The sequence below is a fragment of the Sus scrofa genome, chromosome 14, assembly GCF_054392235.1.
Source record: "Sus scrofa isolate SSC_HxYL_T2T_F1_AM1 chromosome 14, Sscrofa_HxYL_maternal_Yorkshire_Landrace_v2.0, whole genome shotgun sequence".
In the NCBI taxonomy this organism is placed as follows: Eukaryota; Metazoa; Chordata; class Mammalia; order Artiodactyla; family Suidae; genus Sus; species Sus scrofa.
The window spans coordinates 81689856-81707293 of NC_139396.1; the positions used below are offsets into that span (position 1 = coordinate 81689856).

Sequence of the window (17438 nt, forward strand, 5' to 3'; positions counted from 1 at the left end):
CAACGCCAGATCCGAGCTGCATCTGTGACCTACACCACAGCTTGGGGCAACGCTGGATCCTGAACCCACTGAGCGAGGCCAGGGATCGAACCTGCAACCTCACAGAGAGGAATCAGGTCCTCAACCTGCTGAGCCACAATAGGAACTCCTGGAGTAAATTTTTTAAAGCAGAAGTCGAGCATCACCCTCCCTGCCCCTTACTCTCACCAGCCTCCTTCCTTCCATTCCATTCAGTGCACATGGCCCAGAGCCAGGGGGGCCAGCAGGGGTCATCTTGGGTGTCAATGTCCATCCCTTGAGAGCTTGGCCTCAAGCTGTATCCAAAGGACCCTTGTTGTCTGTGGGGTCAGTTGCTGCTGTCACTGCGCTACATTCTGGCCCCAGGGTCTGTTGGTGCCCCCGGACAGGTCCCCATGCTTTCTTACCTCTGTTACTATCATCTCAGCCTCTCCCTCTGAAAAAGCCCTCCTGCAAAGTCCCGCCTATTTATCCTGCAAGGTTTGATGCAAATGGCATTTCTCCCCAAAACCTTCCCTGGCTTTCATGGATCGATCTCTCTTGAGATCTGAATGCATTTTCTGGAGGCCTGACCATCTGGCTTACTATTGTTAGGGTCCAGGGGTCTCCCCGATATATCACATGCCTCTAGAAATTGTTTTGCTTGGCTGTGGGTCGCTCCCTAAGCCCCTCAGAGGGTCTCACAGGGAATGGACGCCCCAGGCTGTTTGGATAACCAGCGGCTGAGCAGGTCAAGGCCATGGGGTCAGGGCTTCCCCCCTCCCCCAGGCCACCTGGGTAGGGCTTTCCCCTTCCTGCCAGGCTCATCCATTCTTGGGGGCTGTCAAAAGCAACACTGAGGGGGCTCAGTCCCAAGGCTTAGGTGGCTGGCCCCAGGCTGTCATGCCTGGGCCAGTGACACATTACATGCCCACGTGGGACACTCCCGTGTTCTGTAAGAGCAGCCCGGCTCAGGGAACCTCAGTCAATGTGTAACTCAGCTGTGTACCAGCTCCCTCTGTTCAGCAGCAGCAGCGTGCATTGCATCGATCCCGCTTCCTGGAAGGAGCCCAGCGTGAGTTGCCTGGCGCCTGTCCCCCTCGTGGGCCGGCTGCCTGAGGCCCCCACCCCCTCGGCCCAGCCAAGTGATGCAACCCTTCCCACCGCCTGGGCACAGGACGGCCTGGGAACGGCTCCATCCCCGCCCTTCAGACATAAATAGGCCTCGGTGGCCAGTGGCCCGGCCAGGAAAGAGGCCACCCTTGTCTCAGACGAGAGCTTAAGGTAAGGAGGAACTTCCCCAGGCCCCTCCCCCGCCCTCTCCCTGGTCCCCACTTGTCTGCTGGAAGGAGAAAGCTGGGGGCTCTGTGGGGAGCAGAGAGCTGCTGGGAAGCTGTGCCATTTAGGCACCCAGGAGCCAGGCGCCAGGGGCCAGCGGAGACCTGTGCCACAGGGAACAGTACCACTGGAGACAAGGAGAGGGCCTCCCGCCCAAGAATGGACTGTGGCCCTGCCCTAGCCCACCCTGGGGGAAGCTCTGCTCCCCTCAGCAGCAGGCAGTGTCTCCGCTCCTTCTGAGCTGGCTGGGTCCTGGGGGCTGGGCCAGAGTTCCCAGGGCCCCTCTGGCTAGAGGAACAGCAAGCCTTGTGCAGCCAGTGACCTGGGGGGAAAAGAGGGCAGCATCAGGGAGCCAGGGCTGCATCCCCACAGGCCCAGAGGAGGGGTGGCCTAGCCTCCTCCAGCTTTTTTTTTGTTTGTTTTTCCAGGGCTGCACCCGCAGCATATGGAAGTTCCCAAGCTCGGGGTTGAATCGGACCTGTGACTATTGGTCTACACCACAGCCACAGCCACAGCAACGTGGGATCCAAGCCACGTCTGTGACTTACACCGCAGCTTGAGCAAGGCCAGGGATTGAACCGGCATCCTCGTGAATACTGGTCAGATTCATTTCTGCTTGTGCCACCACAGGAACTCCCTCTTGCAGCTTTTTGAGGCAGTGCCATCCCTGGTCCTGTGCTCACGGCCTGCGTCTGCACAGTCAGCTCATCCCTCTGTCCCCCCGAGCCTCAGTTTGCTTGTCAATACTATGGGGCGAATGGCAGTGCCTTGTTCCCTTGCTCAGGAGCCATGTTGTGCATCAGGAGCTAATACAACATGAAAGTGATTTCTAACATTTAGGGTAAACTAAAAAGGCAATTTATTATTATCTTTGTTCAAGAGTGGTACAGATTGGTGTTTAAGTGTGTGGACTATGGAGTCAAAGGGCCTGTGTTTGAATGAAATTCTACCTTTCACCAGCTGTGTGACCTCGGGAAAGTCTCTGAACCTCTCTGTTCCTCTGCAAAACAGCATGAATTAATTCATTAGCAAATACTTACTGAGGACTTATTATGTCCCAGGCACATGTGGGGGAATGTGGGAGGTATCAGTGAACAAAACAGAGCAAGAAGCACACTCCCTCGGGGATTTGTGTTCATGTGGGAGGAGACAGGCAATAAACACTAAACATAACAAGTGAACAAATGACTCAGTGATACAGAGTGTTAAGGGTGATTGTGCTGCAGGGAAAGGGAAGAAGTGTGACATCCAGGGTCAGGGAGGCCCAGCAGGAAGGCGAGGGCTGCTGTCAGGTGGGAGGCCTCCATGTCTGAAAGCCTAGAGCAGTGCCCGCAAGGACAAGCCTTATACATGCCTTGGTGGTCCTCATCGTTATCCTGAGCATAGAGCCTGAGGAGGAGGGAAGCCTAGAAGGAGGGGCAGGCAGAGGAGAGAGCCCGGGGAAGGCGGTGTGAGCCTGGGACCATGTGTGCCACCTTGGAACCGGGGCCGCAGCCACAGACCCCGATGTGGGGCAAGCCCTCAGGCCTGTTGCAGGGCCTGTAAAGAGGCGAGACTCTTCTGTCCCTTTTTCCTGCGTCGTGTGCTTCCTCATGAGAACAGTCATGAGGATGGAGTCAAATACCCTGGAGGGAAGGTAGGTGGGGGGCTGAGATCAGAGGTCAAAGTTTCTTAGGCAATTTGGCGACTAGCGCAGAGCAAACAGTGTGGGGAGTTGGACACCCTGCCTCAAGAGCAGCTGCAGTCACCACCCTGGGGAGAGGACAGCAAGCCAAGAGGGCGGGCATGGCCTACAGGGAAGATGGAGGCATCCAGGTGGCCTGGGGTCAGTGGTGACCGCAGCTCCAAGGAGGCGCAGGCCAGCTCTGGGAGGACGGGGTGAGCGAGGTGGGGCGGGGAGACTGAGACGTAACCTGGTAGTAAGGTCAGTCCGCTCCTTCCCAAAAACTGAAGGGGTGTCATAGAAAAGTGTTAGAACTGGAGTTTCCATTGTGGTGCAGTGGTAACGAAGCCCACTAGTATCCATGAGGCTGTGGGTTCCATCCCTGGCCTCACTCAGTGGGTTAAGGATCCAGCGTTGCCCCAAGCTGTGGTGTAGGTCACAGACACGGCTTGGATCCTATGTAGCTGTGGCTGTGGTGTAGGCCGGCAGCTACAGCTCCGATTCGACCCCTGGCCTGGGAACTTACATATGCTGAAGGTGTGGCTCTGAAAAGACCAAAAAAAAAAAAAAAAAAAAAGCAATTGTTAGAGCTGAATGAGTCCATACAGGGAACATTCTTCCTCTCAGCCAAAACCATCAGACAGCAGAATAAATAAAATAAATGAGCAGAGCCAGCCCAAGAGCCTTCTCCAGGGTCTCAGTCTACTCTGGAGCTCCCAGCCAGATGAGGCTGGAACAGGTTGGCAGGGCTCTTGAGAGAGAAAGTGCTGGAGACTGTGCCGCTCACCCTGGGGGACTCGCGTCCAGGGAGAGGGTCTAAGCCATTGCTGCATAGCTGCATCTCCTGGCAGCACCAGGCATGGACCCATGAAAGTGGGCTGTGGGCGGCGGGACTGGGCAGGGGTGAGCAGGAGCCAGACAGGGAATCTGCTCTGCCGGAAGTTTTCCAGCTGGTGTGGGGGTTGGGACAGGTGGGGGCGACGGTGGTGCTTAACCCCAGCTGCAGGTAAGGACCACCCGGAGACTACAAACCCCTCCCCAGGCCACCTGGGTAGCATCTCTGGTGGTGAGACCAGATCATCATGGAGCCTAAAGCTTCTGGGTGAGAGAGGTGAGCTCTGGAGGCTGAGAAGAACCTGTGAGAGTAAAAGTAGGTGGAACTGGACCTCTGTCCCAGCCTCGCTGTATGACCTCAGGAACATTTCTTCAGATCTCAGGACTCCTCTTTCTGTGTCTGCAAAGAAGTGAAACAATTCCTTCCTTCCATGACCGTGTAGCCGTTAGAGTCTAGTCTGTGGAAATGGGCTCTGGTGAGCCATCTATACCACACAAGTATGAGCTCGCCATTCTTTTTTTTTTTTTTCTTCTTTTTTGGAGGGCTGCTCTTGCAGCATATGGAGGTTCTCAGGCTAGGGGTCAAATCAGAGTTCTTGCCACTAGCCTACACCACAGCCACAGCAACGTCAGATCTGAGCCACATCTGCGACCTACACCACAGCTCACAGCAACACCGGATCCTTAAACCACTGAGCAAAGCCAGGGATCGAACCCAAAACCTCAGGGGTCCTAGTTGGGTTTGTTCCTCCTGAGCCACAACGGGACCTCCTGAGCTCTCCTTTCTTAAATTACACTCCTTTGCTAGGAAACGAGGAGCCTTTCCCCAGTGATATTACACAGCTGGATGCTTCTTGCCAGGCAGGCTTACAGCACAGGAAACACCTCTGTGAGTGTTAGTCGTGTGTGTGAGTCGTGTTTTCCAAACCGGTTTACGACCTACCCTGGGGCTTGGAGGCCCCTAAAGGCCTACCGTCTGCCACACGTCTGTTGTCGGGGAAAATGTACAGCCATAGACCCATGGGCGTATTTGTGCTGTGGGCTCCCACCACCAGCACCTCAGCCTGGGGTCTTAAACCACAGAGATCTATTTTCTCATGATTCTGGAGGCTGGAAATCCAAGATCAAGGTTGGCAGGGGAGGCCTCTTTCCCGGGCTTGTCCACGATCGTCTCCACCCTGTGTCCTCATACCGTCCTCCCAGCATGCATGTCTGCGTCCTGCTCTCCTCTTCTTCTAAGGACCCAGACTGGATGAGGGCCCACCCTGATGGCCTCATTTAACCTAAATTACCTCTTTAGAGACTCTGTCTCGAAGGACAGTCACATTTGGAGGGACAGGACGCACCTGGACTTTGATGGTGAAAACAATCAATAAACAACGGATAACAGGACCAGAAAGGAGTTGTCTTTGAGCCCAACTTAGGACTAGAGCAGAGACACAGAGGCAAAAAGTCTTTGAATGGTGTTCTGCCAGACTACAAAATGGGGGAGGCTGAGAAAAGCAAAAACTACAACATTGCATAAGTGGCTTGTCAAGAATTAGGAGTGGAGCTGGCAAGACATCAGGGTGCTTGTTAAGCAAGAATTGGTTGGGGGCCAAAATGGTTGCACAGTTACAAGGAGAGACCTCGAGGCCATAGGGGGACAGCTGCCAGCAGATGTTGTTTTGAGAATAGCTGGTGGTGTCCTTGAGTTTGATCCAGTGCCAGAGATTCAAGTTCTCAGTAGTACAGAAACATATCTGAACCCAGGGCCACAATGGCCGCCCAGCTCCATTTTGGATGACTGAATTGAAGTCGCTTCATCTTGATTTTGGGTTTTTTTTTTTCGGTCTTTTTAGGGACACACCTATGGCATATGGAGGTTCCCAAGCTAGGGGTCAGCCACAGCCACAGCCACAGCCACAGCAACACCAGATCTGATCCGTGTCTGCGATCTATACCACAGCTCACAGCAACGCCAGATCCTTAACCTACTGAGTGAGGCCAGGGATCGAACCGAAACCTCATGGTTCCTAGTGGGATTCGTTTCCGCTGCACCACCATGGGAACTCTCATTTTGGTTTCTAAATGCATGCTTTCCTGCCATAGTTAAAGCAGATGCACAGTGCATGTTTGACAGGCCGCATGACAAGCTGTCCTTGTTAGCACGTTCAAGCCAAACCACTTGAACCAGAACGACTTCCCCAAACCTCAACATGTGCAAATTTCTTCCATCAGCTTCAACATATGAATTTTTAACTTTCTGCATAAATATCATAATACTTTATGACTCAAAATATTCCCTTAAAATAAGGTAAAATATTTCCGTATTATTCTTTTACGAAACCTGTAACTATTGGCTAAAGCATCCTATCATTGATGAACACAGGTAAAAATAATATCAGCCACTCACATGTTCTTGAAGAATGCTTGCAATATTGTGAAAACATTTGTTTACATTCTTATTTGACTTAGTATTTTCCCGTAGAGCTTTGAATCTCTTCTTCTCCTGGAAATTTGTGGAATGTGGATGGATTTCTCCTCCGCAAACTGGTTGTAGGAAATTGCTAGAGGGCGCTTAATAACCCCCTTTCCCCCTTCACAAACTCTTCCAGGGTCGCAAGAGTGAACCCCATCAGAGATGGCTCCTGCTGGCCTGAGCCTCAGCGCCACTGTCCTTGGCCTCTTGGCCTGGGCCAGCCTGGCCACCGGGGACCGGGTTTATATACACCCCTTCCACCTCCTCGTCTACAGCAAGAGCAGCTGTGAGCAGCTGGAGAAAACTGGGGCAGAGACCCCCGCAGACCCGACGTTCGCGCCTGTCCCCATTCAGGCCAAGTCGTCCCCCGTGGACGAGGAGGCCCTGCGGGAAGCGCTGGTTCAAGCCACCGAGGGGCTGGAGGCCGAGGACCGGCTGAGGGCTGCGAAAGTGGGGATGCTGCTCAATTTCATGGGCTTCCACATGTACAAGACGCTGAGCGCCACATGGAGCGTGGCCGGCGGGGCTGTGTTCTCCCCGGTGGCTCTCTTTGGCACACTGACCTCCTTCTACCTGGGCGCCTCAGACCCCACGGCCAGAAGACTACAGGCCTTCCTGGGCGTCCCTGGGGAGGATCAGGGCTGCACCTCCCGGCTGGACGGTCACAAGGTCCTGTCTGCCCTGCAGACCATCCAGGGCCTTCTGGTCACCCAGGGTGGGGCCGGCAGCCAGGCCAGGCTGCTCCTATCCACAGTGGTCGGCCTGTTCACGGCCCCCGGGCTGCGCCTGAAGCAGCGGTTCGTGCAGGACCTGGCTCCCTTCGCCGTCACCCTCCCACGCTCCCTAGACCTGTCCTCAGACCCAGATCTCGCTGCTGAGAAGATCAACAGGTTCATGCAGGCGGTGACAGGGTGGAAGATGGGCACGCCGCTGAGAGGGGTCAGCCCAGACAGCACCCTACTCCTCAATACCTACGTGCACTTCCAAGGTAAGGCCAGACCTCAGGGCTTGGCCCCTGGCCAGCCAGCATGGCAGTGGTTCTCCGTCTGTATAGACTCGCGTCCGAGGTCTCAGCTGGGCTGAGCAGGACTACATCTGGGGATGGGCAGTGTGGCAGATGTGGAGAGGCACCTGGAGCCACCCCACTGGGCTCCTTGGATGAGCACTGGCTGAGCGCCAGTCTCCTCACCCACTGCCCTACTACGTGCAACTCCTACACTGCATCTTTTCATCCCCCTGTGATGCAGTGAGGAGGTGTAACTACCTTTGTTTGCTAGTGAGGGGACAGACTCAGAGAAGCAAAGTGACTGCCTCTGATGGCACGGCCACCTTGGGGACCCTGGGTTCTACACTCCCACCTCTTGGCCTGTGACCCAGCTCCACACTCAGCTGTCCGCTGAGAAAGTCTCTGATTCATGCTAAATGAACCAGTGGGTTTGCTTGAATCATTTTCATATTGGGAGGGGTTATTACCAAACCCCCGAATACACAGGTTGTTCATTCCACTCAAAAATTACTGTTGAGGGAGTTCCCGTCGTGGCGCAGTGGTTAACGAATCCGACTAGGAACCATGAGGTTGCGGGTTCGGTCCCTGCCCTTGCTCAGTGGGTTAACGATCCGGCGTTGCCGTGAGCTGTGGTGTAGGTTGCAGACGCGGCTCGGATCCCGCATTGCTGTGGCTCTGGCGTAGGCCGGTGGCTACAGCTCTGATTCAACCCCTAGCCTGGGAACCTCCATATGCCGCGGGAGCGGCCCAAGAAATAGCAACAACAACAACAACAACAAAAAAGACAAAAGACAAAAGACAAAAAAAAAAAAAAAAAAAAAAATTACTGTTGAGGAAGTAAACTTGCAGACTCCAGCTGATGTTTCAGTGGGGACCTGCAGGGGGGCTGCCCTGGCACCAACCCTGGGTTGCTGGCTGCGGTTAAACAGAAGAATGGATCCTGCAGGTCAATGCCTTGGCCACAAACCCACCCACGAAGATACTCTGCGACCGTGCCTTGAGGCTCAGAGCACTTGGCGAGGGGCGTCCCCGAGGACAGGATGGGAGGAAGGCCTGGGGGGTGGCGCAAGCCTTCAAAGGTCAGGGTGAGGAACCAGAGCAGGGCCAGCTTTGTTTGTTTGGCCTGATGTCAGAAGGAGAGAAGAGACCAGAGTTAGGAGGGCTGGAAGAATGGGTCAGGGCCAGATTTGGAGACTGTGATGAGGGGAGGGGAGGGTTCTGGGCGGCTTGGAGTTGAGCGGGGTAGGTATTCTGCCCAGAGGTCAGAGGTCGCTCCTGGCCTGCGCTGTGGGGGTTGGAGGCAGAACTGGAAGGTTATGCAATTGTCCAGCAAACTCTCTGGGGAACAAGCCCCGAGGCAGTGGCTCTGGAGTGGCTGGGGCTGGAGGTGGGGGAGGTGTGATCAAGACATGCAGCCTTGAGATCCCGCTGCAGCTCCATGGGTTAAGGATCCCATGTTGCTGCAGCTGTGGCATAGGTCACAGCTGCAGCTCAGAGTCTATCCCTGACCCGGGAACTTCCATATGCTGTGAGGGCAGCCGAAAAAAAAATGTGCAGCCTAGGAGTTCCTTGGTGGCCTGGTGGTTAAGGATCAGGTGTTGTCGCTGCTATGACTTGGGTCACTGCTGTGGAATGGGTTTGATTCCTGGCCTGGAACTTCCACAGGCCTTGGGCACCCCTACCCCTGAAAAAAGAAGTGCAGCCTAGAGGCCCAGAACAGGTAAGCAGGCGGTCAAAAGGCAGGACCATGGGGACAGAGAGAGACTGAGCAGAGCATGGGCGTCTTCTTACCCCGAGGATCTCCTTCAAGTCCAAAGAATGAAGAAGGTCTCCAGCCTGCCTTTGGGAGCAGCAGGAAGTGGACAGCCTGGGATGGCCCAGGTCCTAGCACAGACAGGTTATAAGGTCGGAGTCTCATGCAGCTGAGGGCTGCCACACCCCATGCAGGGTGGGGTGGAATGGGGGACCGTGGGCTCAGCCCTTGTCCCTGGGAGGAGCCCAGCAGCATAGCTCATTGAGAAAGTCCTGCCTCTCCAAGGCGAAGGCAGCCAGCCACCAGTGCCAGCAACGGCCACACCAGGAGTCCTTAACCTCGGGATAAGGACAGTCCTCTGTGTTCTGAAAAGCAAAAAGTGGGGGGAAGACCTCTTTCAGATTCCCACATCTTTTTTGGAGGCAGCATCCTTTGTCTTGTTTCAATTAGTTGGTGGAAAAAAAATGTAGTTCTTTTTTCCCCTTAAAGTAACAAATCTCCACCCAGCATGGAGGTCCTGCGGGGAGCTGGCGGGGGGTGGACACGGCAGCTTCTTGGTTACAGCCCTCTTGGGATCAGACCTTGTCTATAGACACAGGGCTCCAAGGACAAGGAAGAGGCTGGGTCCCCCGCAACTCCCTTATCACTAGATCCAGGCTCCCTCGTACCAGCAGGCCTGTCCTTCCAGCCCCCCCCGCCCCCTCTCCTTGGGGACCAATTTGTTACCTCTGCTCAGACCCCCAAGGGCCACCGTGACAGGCTCATCCTTGGCTTCACTATCGTCTCCCAGAAGCAGCTGCCAAATGGGCCTGGGGGTAGGGTCGGGGCTGCTGAGGGGGACGTGCTGGCAGGCCCAGCAGGATGGAGGTTTGGCTGCTGCTCTGGAGACACCCCAAGCAACGGTGCCTTCGGCCCTCTGCTGAGCAACAGTTCAGCCAGCTGGCAGCTCAGATCCGCAGCCACCAGTGGGTGGGGGTGGGAGGGGACAGAGGAGGCTCACCCCTCCCCTCCAGGCCCAGCAGAGGTTGCACATAGACGTCCGCTCACACCCACTGGTCACCTCATGTTGCCTATCTGTTCCTCGAAGCAAGGGGTACTGGGAAATGTGAAATGATGCTGTCTGACACTGTAGTCGTGGCTACATCATTGTGAGTTTGTCCAAACCTGTAAAATGTCCAACACCAACAGTGACCTCTAAGGTTAACCCTGGACTCTGAGTGGTGATGATGTGTTAGGTTCACCTGGTGGGGATGTCCATGGTGGGGGCGGCTGTGCGTTGGGATGGAGGGGGGTAGGGGGTATATGGGGAATACCTGCAGCTTCTTAATTTTGCTGTGAACCTAAACTGCTCTAAAAAATAAAGTCTACATTTTTAAAAAAGGGAGCATGGCAGAGCCCAGGCTTTGGGCTGGGACAGCTCTGGGTTTGAGTTTTCCTGGTCAGTTCCTAATAGGGCAGGATCCTTGAGTTGGCTTCTTTTGTGGGCCTTAAGGCAGGTGACAGGTGTGAAGTCCCAGGTTGGGGCCTGGTGTGTGCTCTGTTGGTGGATTTTGCAGGAGGAAGACTTGATGGGGGTCCTGGGGCCAGCAAAGTACAGAGCAGGCGTGGGGGAGGCCCCAGCCTGCCCCTCCGCACAGCGGGAGCCCCCTGCTCTCTCCTGACTCGCCCTTGATGCTCTCCTGCCTGGTCCCCAGGAAAGGTGAAGGGCTTCTCCCTGCTGCCGGGGCTCCAGGAGTTCCGGGTGGACAACACCACCTCAGTGTCGGTCCCCATGCTCTCGGGCACTGGTACCTTCCACTACTGGAGCGACGACCAGAACAACCTCTCAGTGATCCGCGTGCCCCTCAGCGCCCATGCCAGCCTGCTGCTCATCCAGCCACACACCTTCGACCTGCACAAGGTCGAGGCCCTCACCTTCCAGCACAACTTCCTGACCTGGACCAAGAACCTGTCTCCCCGGTAGGGCTTCCGGGAAACTGCTGGGGTCGCTGTGCGGGGACGGGGGTGTAGATGGGCACCTGCATGGGGTTGGCTTAGCCCTGGTGCCAGCTGGGGAGGAAGGGGTAGTGATGGGTCCTCTGTCATCCACCCACCACCTGGCGATCCCTCCTAGGACCCAGCTTTCCTCTGGGCCCAGGGGAGTCGAGGGGAGGAGGAAGCATACTTTTCCTCATGCTTCTATTTCCCTCAGGGTTCTGAAGTGCCCGTGCATGCAGTGTGCCCTCAGAGGCGGGTGGGGAGCCCATTCTGCCCCATGTGATCTGCTGCATTCCAGCAGCTTCCTGGGACTCACTCCCTAGAGACTTGGGGTCCCTCTCACAGCCCTGGGCTGGGGCTGCCTTGGGTGCCGCCTTGGCCCCAGAACCCCACCCCCCACTTTGCTGCCTGACTGGTCTACCCCACTTTCCTACTGTGACAGAAATAAATAACCCCTCCCCTGGGACTCGCGTCAAGCCCATAGCAGCAGGGCCCATACTGTGCTTTGAGACAGGTACTTGGGCAGAGGCCTACTCAGCCCAACACTCTTTCTTTTTTTTTTTTTTTTTTTTTTTAAATTTACAGTTGCACCCTACGCATTTGGAAGTTCCCAGGCTAGGGGTCAAATCAGAGCTGCATGCAGCGGCCACCTAAGCCACAACCATAGCAATGCAGATCATTAACCCACTGAGCAAGGCGAGGGGCTGAACATGCAACCTCATGGTTGCTAGTCAGGTTTGTTACCACTGAGCCACAATGGGAACTCTGAGGCCAACTCTTTTGTCTTTTTGCCTTTTCTAGGGCCACTCCTGTGGCATATGGAGGTTCCCAGGCTAGGGGTCTAATCGGAGCTGTTGCCGCTGGCCTACGCCACAGACACAGCAATGCCAGATCTGAGCCACATCTGTGAGTTACACCACAGCTCACGGCAATGCCAGATCCTTAACCCACTGAGCAAGGCCAGGGGTCGAACCCGCAACCTCATGGTTCTTAGTCGGATTTGTTAACACCACAGCGGGAACTCCGAGGCTCTTTTTAAGTCATTTAAAAAAAATGTAAACACATAACATGAAATGTACCCTTTGAACCATTAAGTGTTTATCTCCATGGCATCAAGTACCTCCCCACTGCTGTGCTGCCATCAGAACTCCAGGACTTTTTTTTTTTAGGGTCACACTGTGGCATATGGAGGTTCCCAGGATAGGGGTGGAATTGGAACTATAGCTGCCGGTCTATACCACAACCACAGCAATGCCAGATCCAAGCCTCTCTGCAACCTACACCACAGCTCATGGCAACGCCTGATCCTTAACCCACTGAGCGAGGCCAGGGATCGAACCTGCATCCTCATGGTTACTAGTCAGGTTCACTACCGCTGAGCCACAACAGGAACTCCCACCTCTAGAACTTTTTTATCTTCTTAAACAAACTCTGTCCTCCTTCAACACTAACCCCCCATCCCCCTCTTCCACCTCCCCTGCCTCCGAAACCCCCATCCTACTTTCTGTCTAAGAATTCCACTCCTCTGGGGACCTCCTGCAAGTGCCAGCATGTCGTATTTGTTCTTCCATGTCTGGGCTGTTTCACTTGGTATAACATCCCCAAGGTTCATCCAGGTTGAGTCACGTGTCCGAATTTCCTTCCTTGTTGAGACGGAGTGACACTGCGCTGTATGGATGGACTGCATTTTGTTTTTCTGTTTTCTGCTGATGGACACTTGGGTCATTTCCACCCACTGGCTATTGTGACTAAGGCTGCTAGGGACGTGGGCGTGCGAGCGTTTGGTACAGCCTTAGAAACATCCAGGGAAGGCAGAGGTTCTATGTGGAGGTGAATGAGCTGACAGTGATAAGCGTGGCACAAAGGCTGACACTGTACCCTCCCCCCACCCCCAACACAGGGAGAGCACCTCTGAAAGGCAGTTAGTAAGACACGGCAGAGGATTTTAGAGGACGGCATTTTAAAATCATCCAACAAATATGCCTCCAACGCACCCAACCTGAAAAAGGAAAAGGAAAAAGAACAGACCCATATTCACAGCCAGTCCCTCCTATCCACCCCACCAAGGTCATAGCTGTTACGCACTGTGCGTTCTTCCCACAGGATCTCAAAGGACGTCAAGGTTTTTGTTATTGTAATTGTGGCCGAAAAATTTCCCAAGACACCCAAACTGGGTGAGGGTGGCAAATGTCCCCTCTTTGGGGACATGCCACCTGGCTTCCCAGGTCTTCGGTGAGCCCTTTCTGTGTGGCCCAGGGCCTCACAGCAGGAGCCACCCAGGATCCTGGGATCAACAGTGGGTCTTTTCCACAGGGCCATCCGCCTGACAATGCCCCAGCTGACACTGCAAGGGTCCTATGACCTGCAGGACCTGCTGGCCCAGACCAAGCTGCCCACGCTGCTAGGTGCTGAGGCAAACCTGCGCAAAATCAGTGATGATGACCTCAGGGTTGGAAAGGTACCGGGTGGCTGGTGTCTGTGCCTGATGTGGGCTCTGTGTGTTCATGGTGTGGGAGGCACAGGTGGGAGGGACTCTGGCGAGGCTTGGGCGGGGGGTAGGATGGAGAGGAACACAAGGCCAGGTGGGTGTGTGTCCAGGTGGGGGAGAAGTGAGCAGCGCTCTGTGGAGCGGGCAGTCCGCTCCCCACCATGTGTTCTGTGGCTCTGCCCAAGGGCTCGATCCTCCCAGATCCTGCAGCAGAAGTGGGACGAGAACCTGAAGAGCAGGTCCCTGGACCGGCTGCTGGCCCTGTCATTCGGCTCCTGGCCTCAGGGGAATATTCAGCAGGAGACAGACTGTCCCAGGGATGATGGATAGGCGCTGGATTGGGGGGAAGGATGGCTCCAGTTCTGGCCTTGGCGCCCTCCGTGCCAAGGCAGCAGAGCAAAGCAGGCTCTGCAGGGCTGTGACCCGGGGCCCAGGGAACTCCGCCCAGGACAGAAGGGAAGGTGGCAGAGGGTGTGCAAGACCCTCATGTTATGGGAGTTGGGCCTGGTGTGGGTGGCCAGGCTGGAAGAGGGTTTTGCCCTGGCCTGAGCCTTCTGGAGTGACCCAGGCTTGCTGTTTGGCAGGTGCTGAACAGCGTCCTTTTTGAGCTCAAAGCAGACGAGGGAGAGCAGCCCACGGAGTCCGCCCTGCAGCCGGCCGGGCCCGAGGCCTTGGAGGTGACGCTGAACAGCCCATTCCTATTGGCCGTCTTGGAGCGAGAATCAGCTGCCCTGACCTTCCTGGGCCGTGTGGCCAACCCCATAAGTGCCGCCTGAGGCTTGGCCCTGCCATCACCAGGGCCACCAGCGTGCCACCACCAGTCACCACCCATCTCCATTCTCTTCCATGGAGTCTGCCTAGAGCCAAGAGCGGCGCTGCTCTGAGAACCATGCTGTGTACAAAGGGTGGCAGCCCAGGGCAGGTGCCGGGCAGAGCCGAGTCTGGCACAGACCCCGTTCCCCAAAGAGCTTGAACACACCGGCTTATTGGTGAAACCTGAAACACATTCCCTTTTCACTGAGAACAGGCATTGGGCTTTAAAACAAAAACATCCATTTTCTTTCATTGCCCCAGACTCACCTATGGCTTATTGAGTATGGCGACCTGCAGGAAACCACAGTGCCTTCCTTTCTCTAAATTTCTTGGTATTTCTTTCCCCTGATACTTGTGGTTTTTGAAAAACACATCATGAAAACACAAGCCTGTGAATGTATGTTAGACCGTAATCCTGCGGCTGGTTATCCCTGTGTTATTAATAAATGTCTTGCAACAATAAACAAAAAGGAAACACTCTTTCACTTGGCAGTTGCAGGACAAACATGTGGAGGTCGCTGACAGGCTGTACCCACAAAAGGGCTTTTGGGAGTTGGAGCCGTGTTTGGATGGGGTTTCCATGGAAGCACAGCCTGTTTTCAGCTTCGCAGGGAGAAGCTCTGGGTGATGGTGACCAGCTGGGAAGGACGGGGGCGGGGACAGCTGGCATTTCCTCATCCTGCCCAGATACCTTGGACTGCTGCTCACACTGTGCCTGGGAGCAGAAGACGGAGAAGGAAATCTTCACCATGACCCGGGCACGTCCCTCTCAGTGGGATTAGACCTGCACCTTCTAAATCTCAGGCAGAGCCTGAGAGGGCGGTGGCCCTGGAAGGTCTGTGCTTCTCGCCCATGAAATGCAGAGTCAGTACCTCCTCTCCCTCTCATAAATACTGAAAAGACTAAGCAGGCTTAAGAAAGGAGACAGATGGGCTCCAGACTAGACATCTACAACCAGCCTCCCGTTTATACTTCAAAGGAGAAATAACAGCAACAGGGTAAATAGTGGACTTTGTCTCCTGTGGATTAAGACACTGGTAATGGCTGGGGCAGAGAGCGGCTAAGTCCTGCTTGGGTAAAAGACCAAGAGGTCACATATTTCTCATCCTTGGGGTCAGGGAGACCCTGACTGTACATGTGCAGAGAGGTTCTTTGGGGTCAAGAAGGGAGGGGTGCTACCCCATAACAGGTGTTGTCAATCTTCCCAAAACCCCCCAGGCTGGAATCCACCTTTGCTAAAAGATGTGCACACATACCAGGTAGGGCCCTGGGTTTGAACTGGTATGAGAAACACAGCAAGGTAACTGGCCAGAGGAAAACAAAGACCCTGAACAACTGCCCCATATAAGTGATTAAATTACCCCTTGGAAGGCTCCCCACCAGCAGGCGCATCCATCCACACTCTGTTCTGTTTCTCTTCTAAACTGCTTCCCATTGTGCTCTTCCACGTGTGCTGTGCTTATAGTAATAAACTTTATACCTGTTTTTACAGTTTCTGCCTCCTTGAAACATTCTTGTTTTCAACAGGGGGCAAGAAATCAGGACAATTCTACTTTTAGCCTCTAGCTTGTCTAGTGGCCAGGATTCCTGGTTTTCACCCAGGCTGCCCAGGTTTGATTCCTGAGCAGGGACTTTAAATCTCACTTCAAGCCATCACTCACTGTTGTCTGCGTGAGATCAGGCTTGCAGAACGGCCACCACTGATAAGGGCCAAGCAGCATGTGTAGGCAGATTTCTGCCTCTTAGCAACATGCACTGAAGGCTCCTCCACGTCTTTTTGTGGCTCCATAGCTCATTTCATTCAAGTGCTGAATAATAGTCCACTGTCTGGATGTTAATTTATCCATTTGCCTAACCAAGGACGTCTTGGTTGCTTCAATTATTTCTTTTGTAATTATGACTTAAGCTGCTATAAACCAGTGACAGGTTTTTGTTTAGACACAGATTTCCCACTTTTTTTTTTCCTTGTCTTTTCTAGGGCCTCACCTGCAGCGTATGGAGGTTCCCAGGCTAGGAATCTAATTGGAGCTGTAGCTGCCAGCCTGCGCCATAGCCACAGCAATGCAGGATCCGAGCTGTGTCTGGGACCTACACCACAGCTCATGGCAACGTCAGATCCTTAATCCCCTGAGCAAGGCCAGGGATCGAACCCTCAACCTCATGGTTCCTAGTTGGATTCGTTTCTGCTGAGCCATGACAGGAACTCCCCCACTTAATTTTTAAAGGTGCAGAATGAACACAGAGCTGTGACCATGAGATGCACAAAAGCTGGTGTGCTGAATGTCGGTAATCTGTCGCCTCAAGGGAGCAGGCAGGGGTCCCAGAGGCCACCTCTCTGTGTCTAAGTGACTGCACATCTCGGCCAGGTCCTGGATAGTTTGATCCCGAGGCCAGCTCTGGAGTTGGGTTAGGTGGGTGCAGACCCGCCTTTGGTCTTTGCCACCACTGGGGCCATAGCCTTCTTCAGACTCTGCTTGTGGCCTGGGTCCGTCCCTCCGTCCTGGCTGGTGGTGACACACACTAATTCTGGGCCCTTGGAGCTCCAAGGATTGCTCTGCCCTCTCCTCCCTGGGTCTCCTCTCCTGGCCCTGAGAGCCCCCTCAAGGGGCCACTTGGGGCTGGGCTGCACGGACCAAGCCACTCCCCGCAGATCCCCTCCTTTTCTCTGCCCCCCGTGTTCTAGCCTCCTGGGCACCCCCACCTCCATGGTCCCTGATCAGGGAGCTGGCCAGGCACTGGACTTGCACATGCTCATGAGGAATGCTGTGCTTTTCCTCTCTCCCCTCTTCCACCCCGTGCTGCCACCATCCCGCGTCTGAACACTCAGACGTCTGTCTCTCTTTTTAGTTGTTTAAGGCAGGCGAGCAAACCAGGTCCTCATCAAGCAGGATGACACGAGAAGCCTGAGCAGTCAAAAATGCTATCTCAAAGATCGGTAATACGGTTTCACTGAACACGAACGACAGCCGAGAAGAGGAGATGCCTGATTGCTGGAAAAGTCAGTGTGAAGGCGAAAGCCCAGTGAAGGTGAGCGGCACACGGAGGGCGTCCTGAAGCCAGAGGAAGAAATACTGCTTCATGCGATGTGAACAAAACTCTACTGCCATC

The 17438-nt window shown here is 54.7% G+C and overlaps 2 protein-coding genes across 5 annotated transcripts in view; both read left to right on the forward strand.

The window, feature by feature from the left end:
- The window catches only part of PGBD5 (piggyBac transposable element derived 5), a 313156-nt gene that overhangs the window by 20297 nt on the left and 275421 nt on the right, over nt 1-17438 (forward strand). The window lies entirely within an intron of this gene.
- On the forward strand, nt 1243-15821 carry AGT (angiotensinogen). Of its 4 annotated transcripts, none has more exons than XM_084996907.1 (5): nt 1243-3317; nt 5852-7281; nt 10747-11011; nt 13343-13487; nt 14102-15821. In XM_084996907.1, the coding sequence occupies exons 2-5, from the start codon at nt 6456-6458 to the stop codon at nt 14291-14293; spliced, it is 1428 nt and encodes a 475-aa protein (XP_084853033.1). In that variant the 5' UTR covers nt 1243-3317; nt 5852-6455; the 3' UTR covers nt 14294-15821. The 4 variants fall into 4 exon arrangements, 2 of the variants coding, with proteins under 2 accessions (XP_084853033.1, XP_020929649.2); XM_021073990.2 differs by having other exon boundaries at nt 1243-1281; nt 6430-7281; XR_014827898.1 differs by lacking the exon at nt 10747-11011 and having other exon boundaries at nt 1243-1281; nt 6430-7897; nt 12318-13487.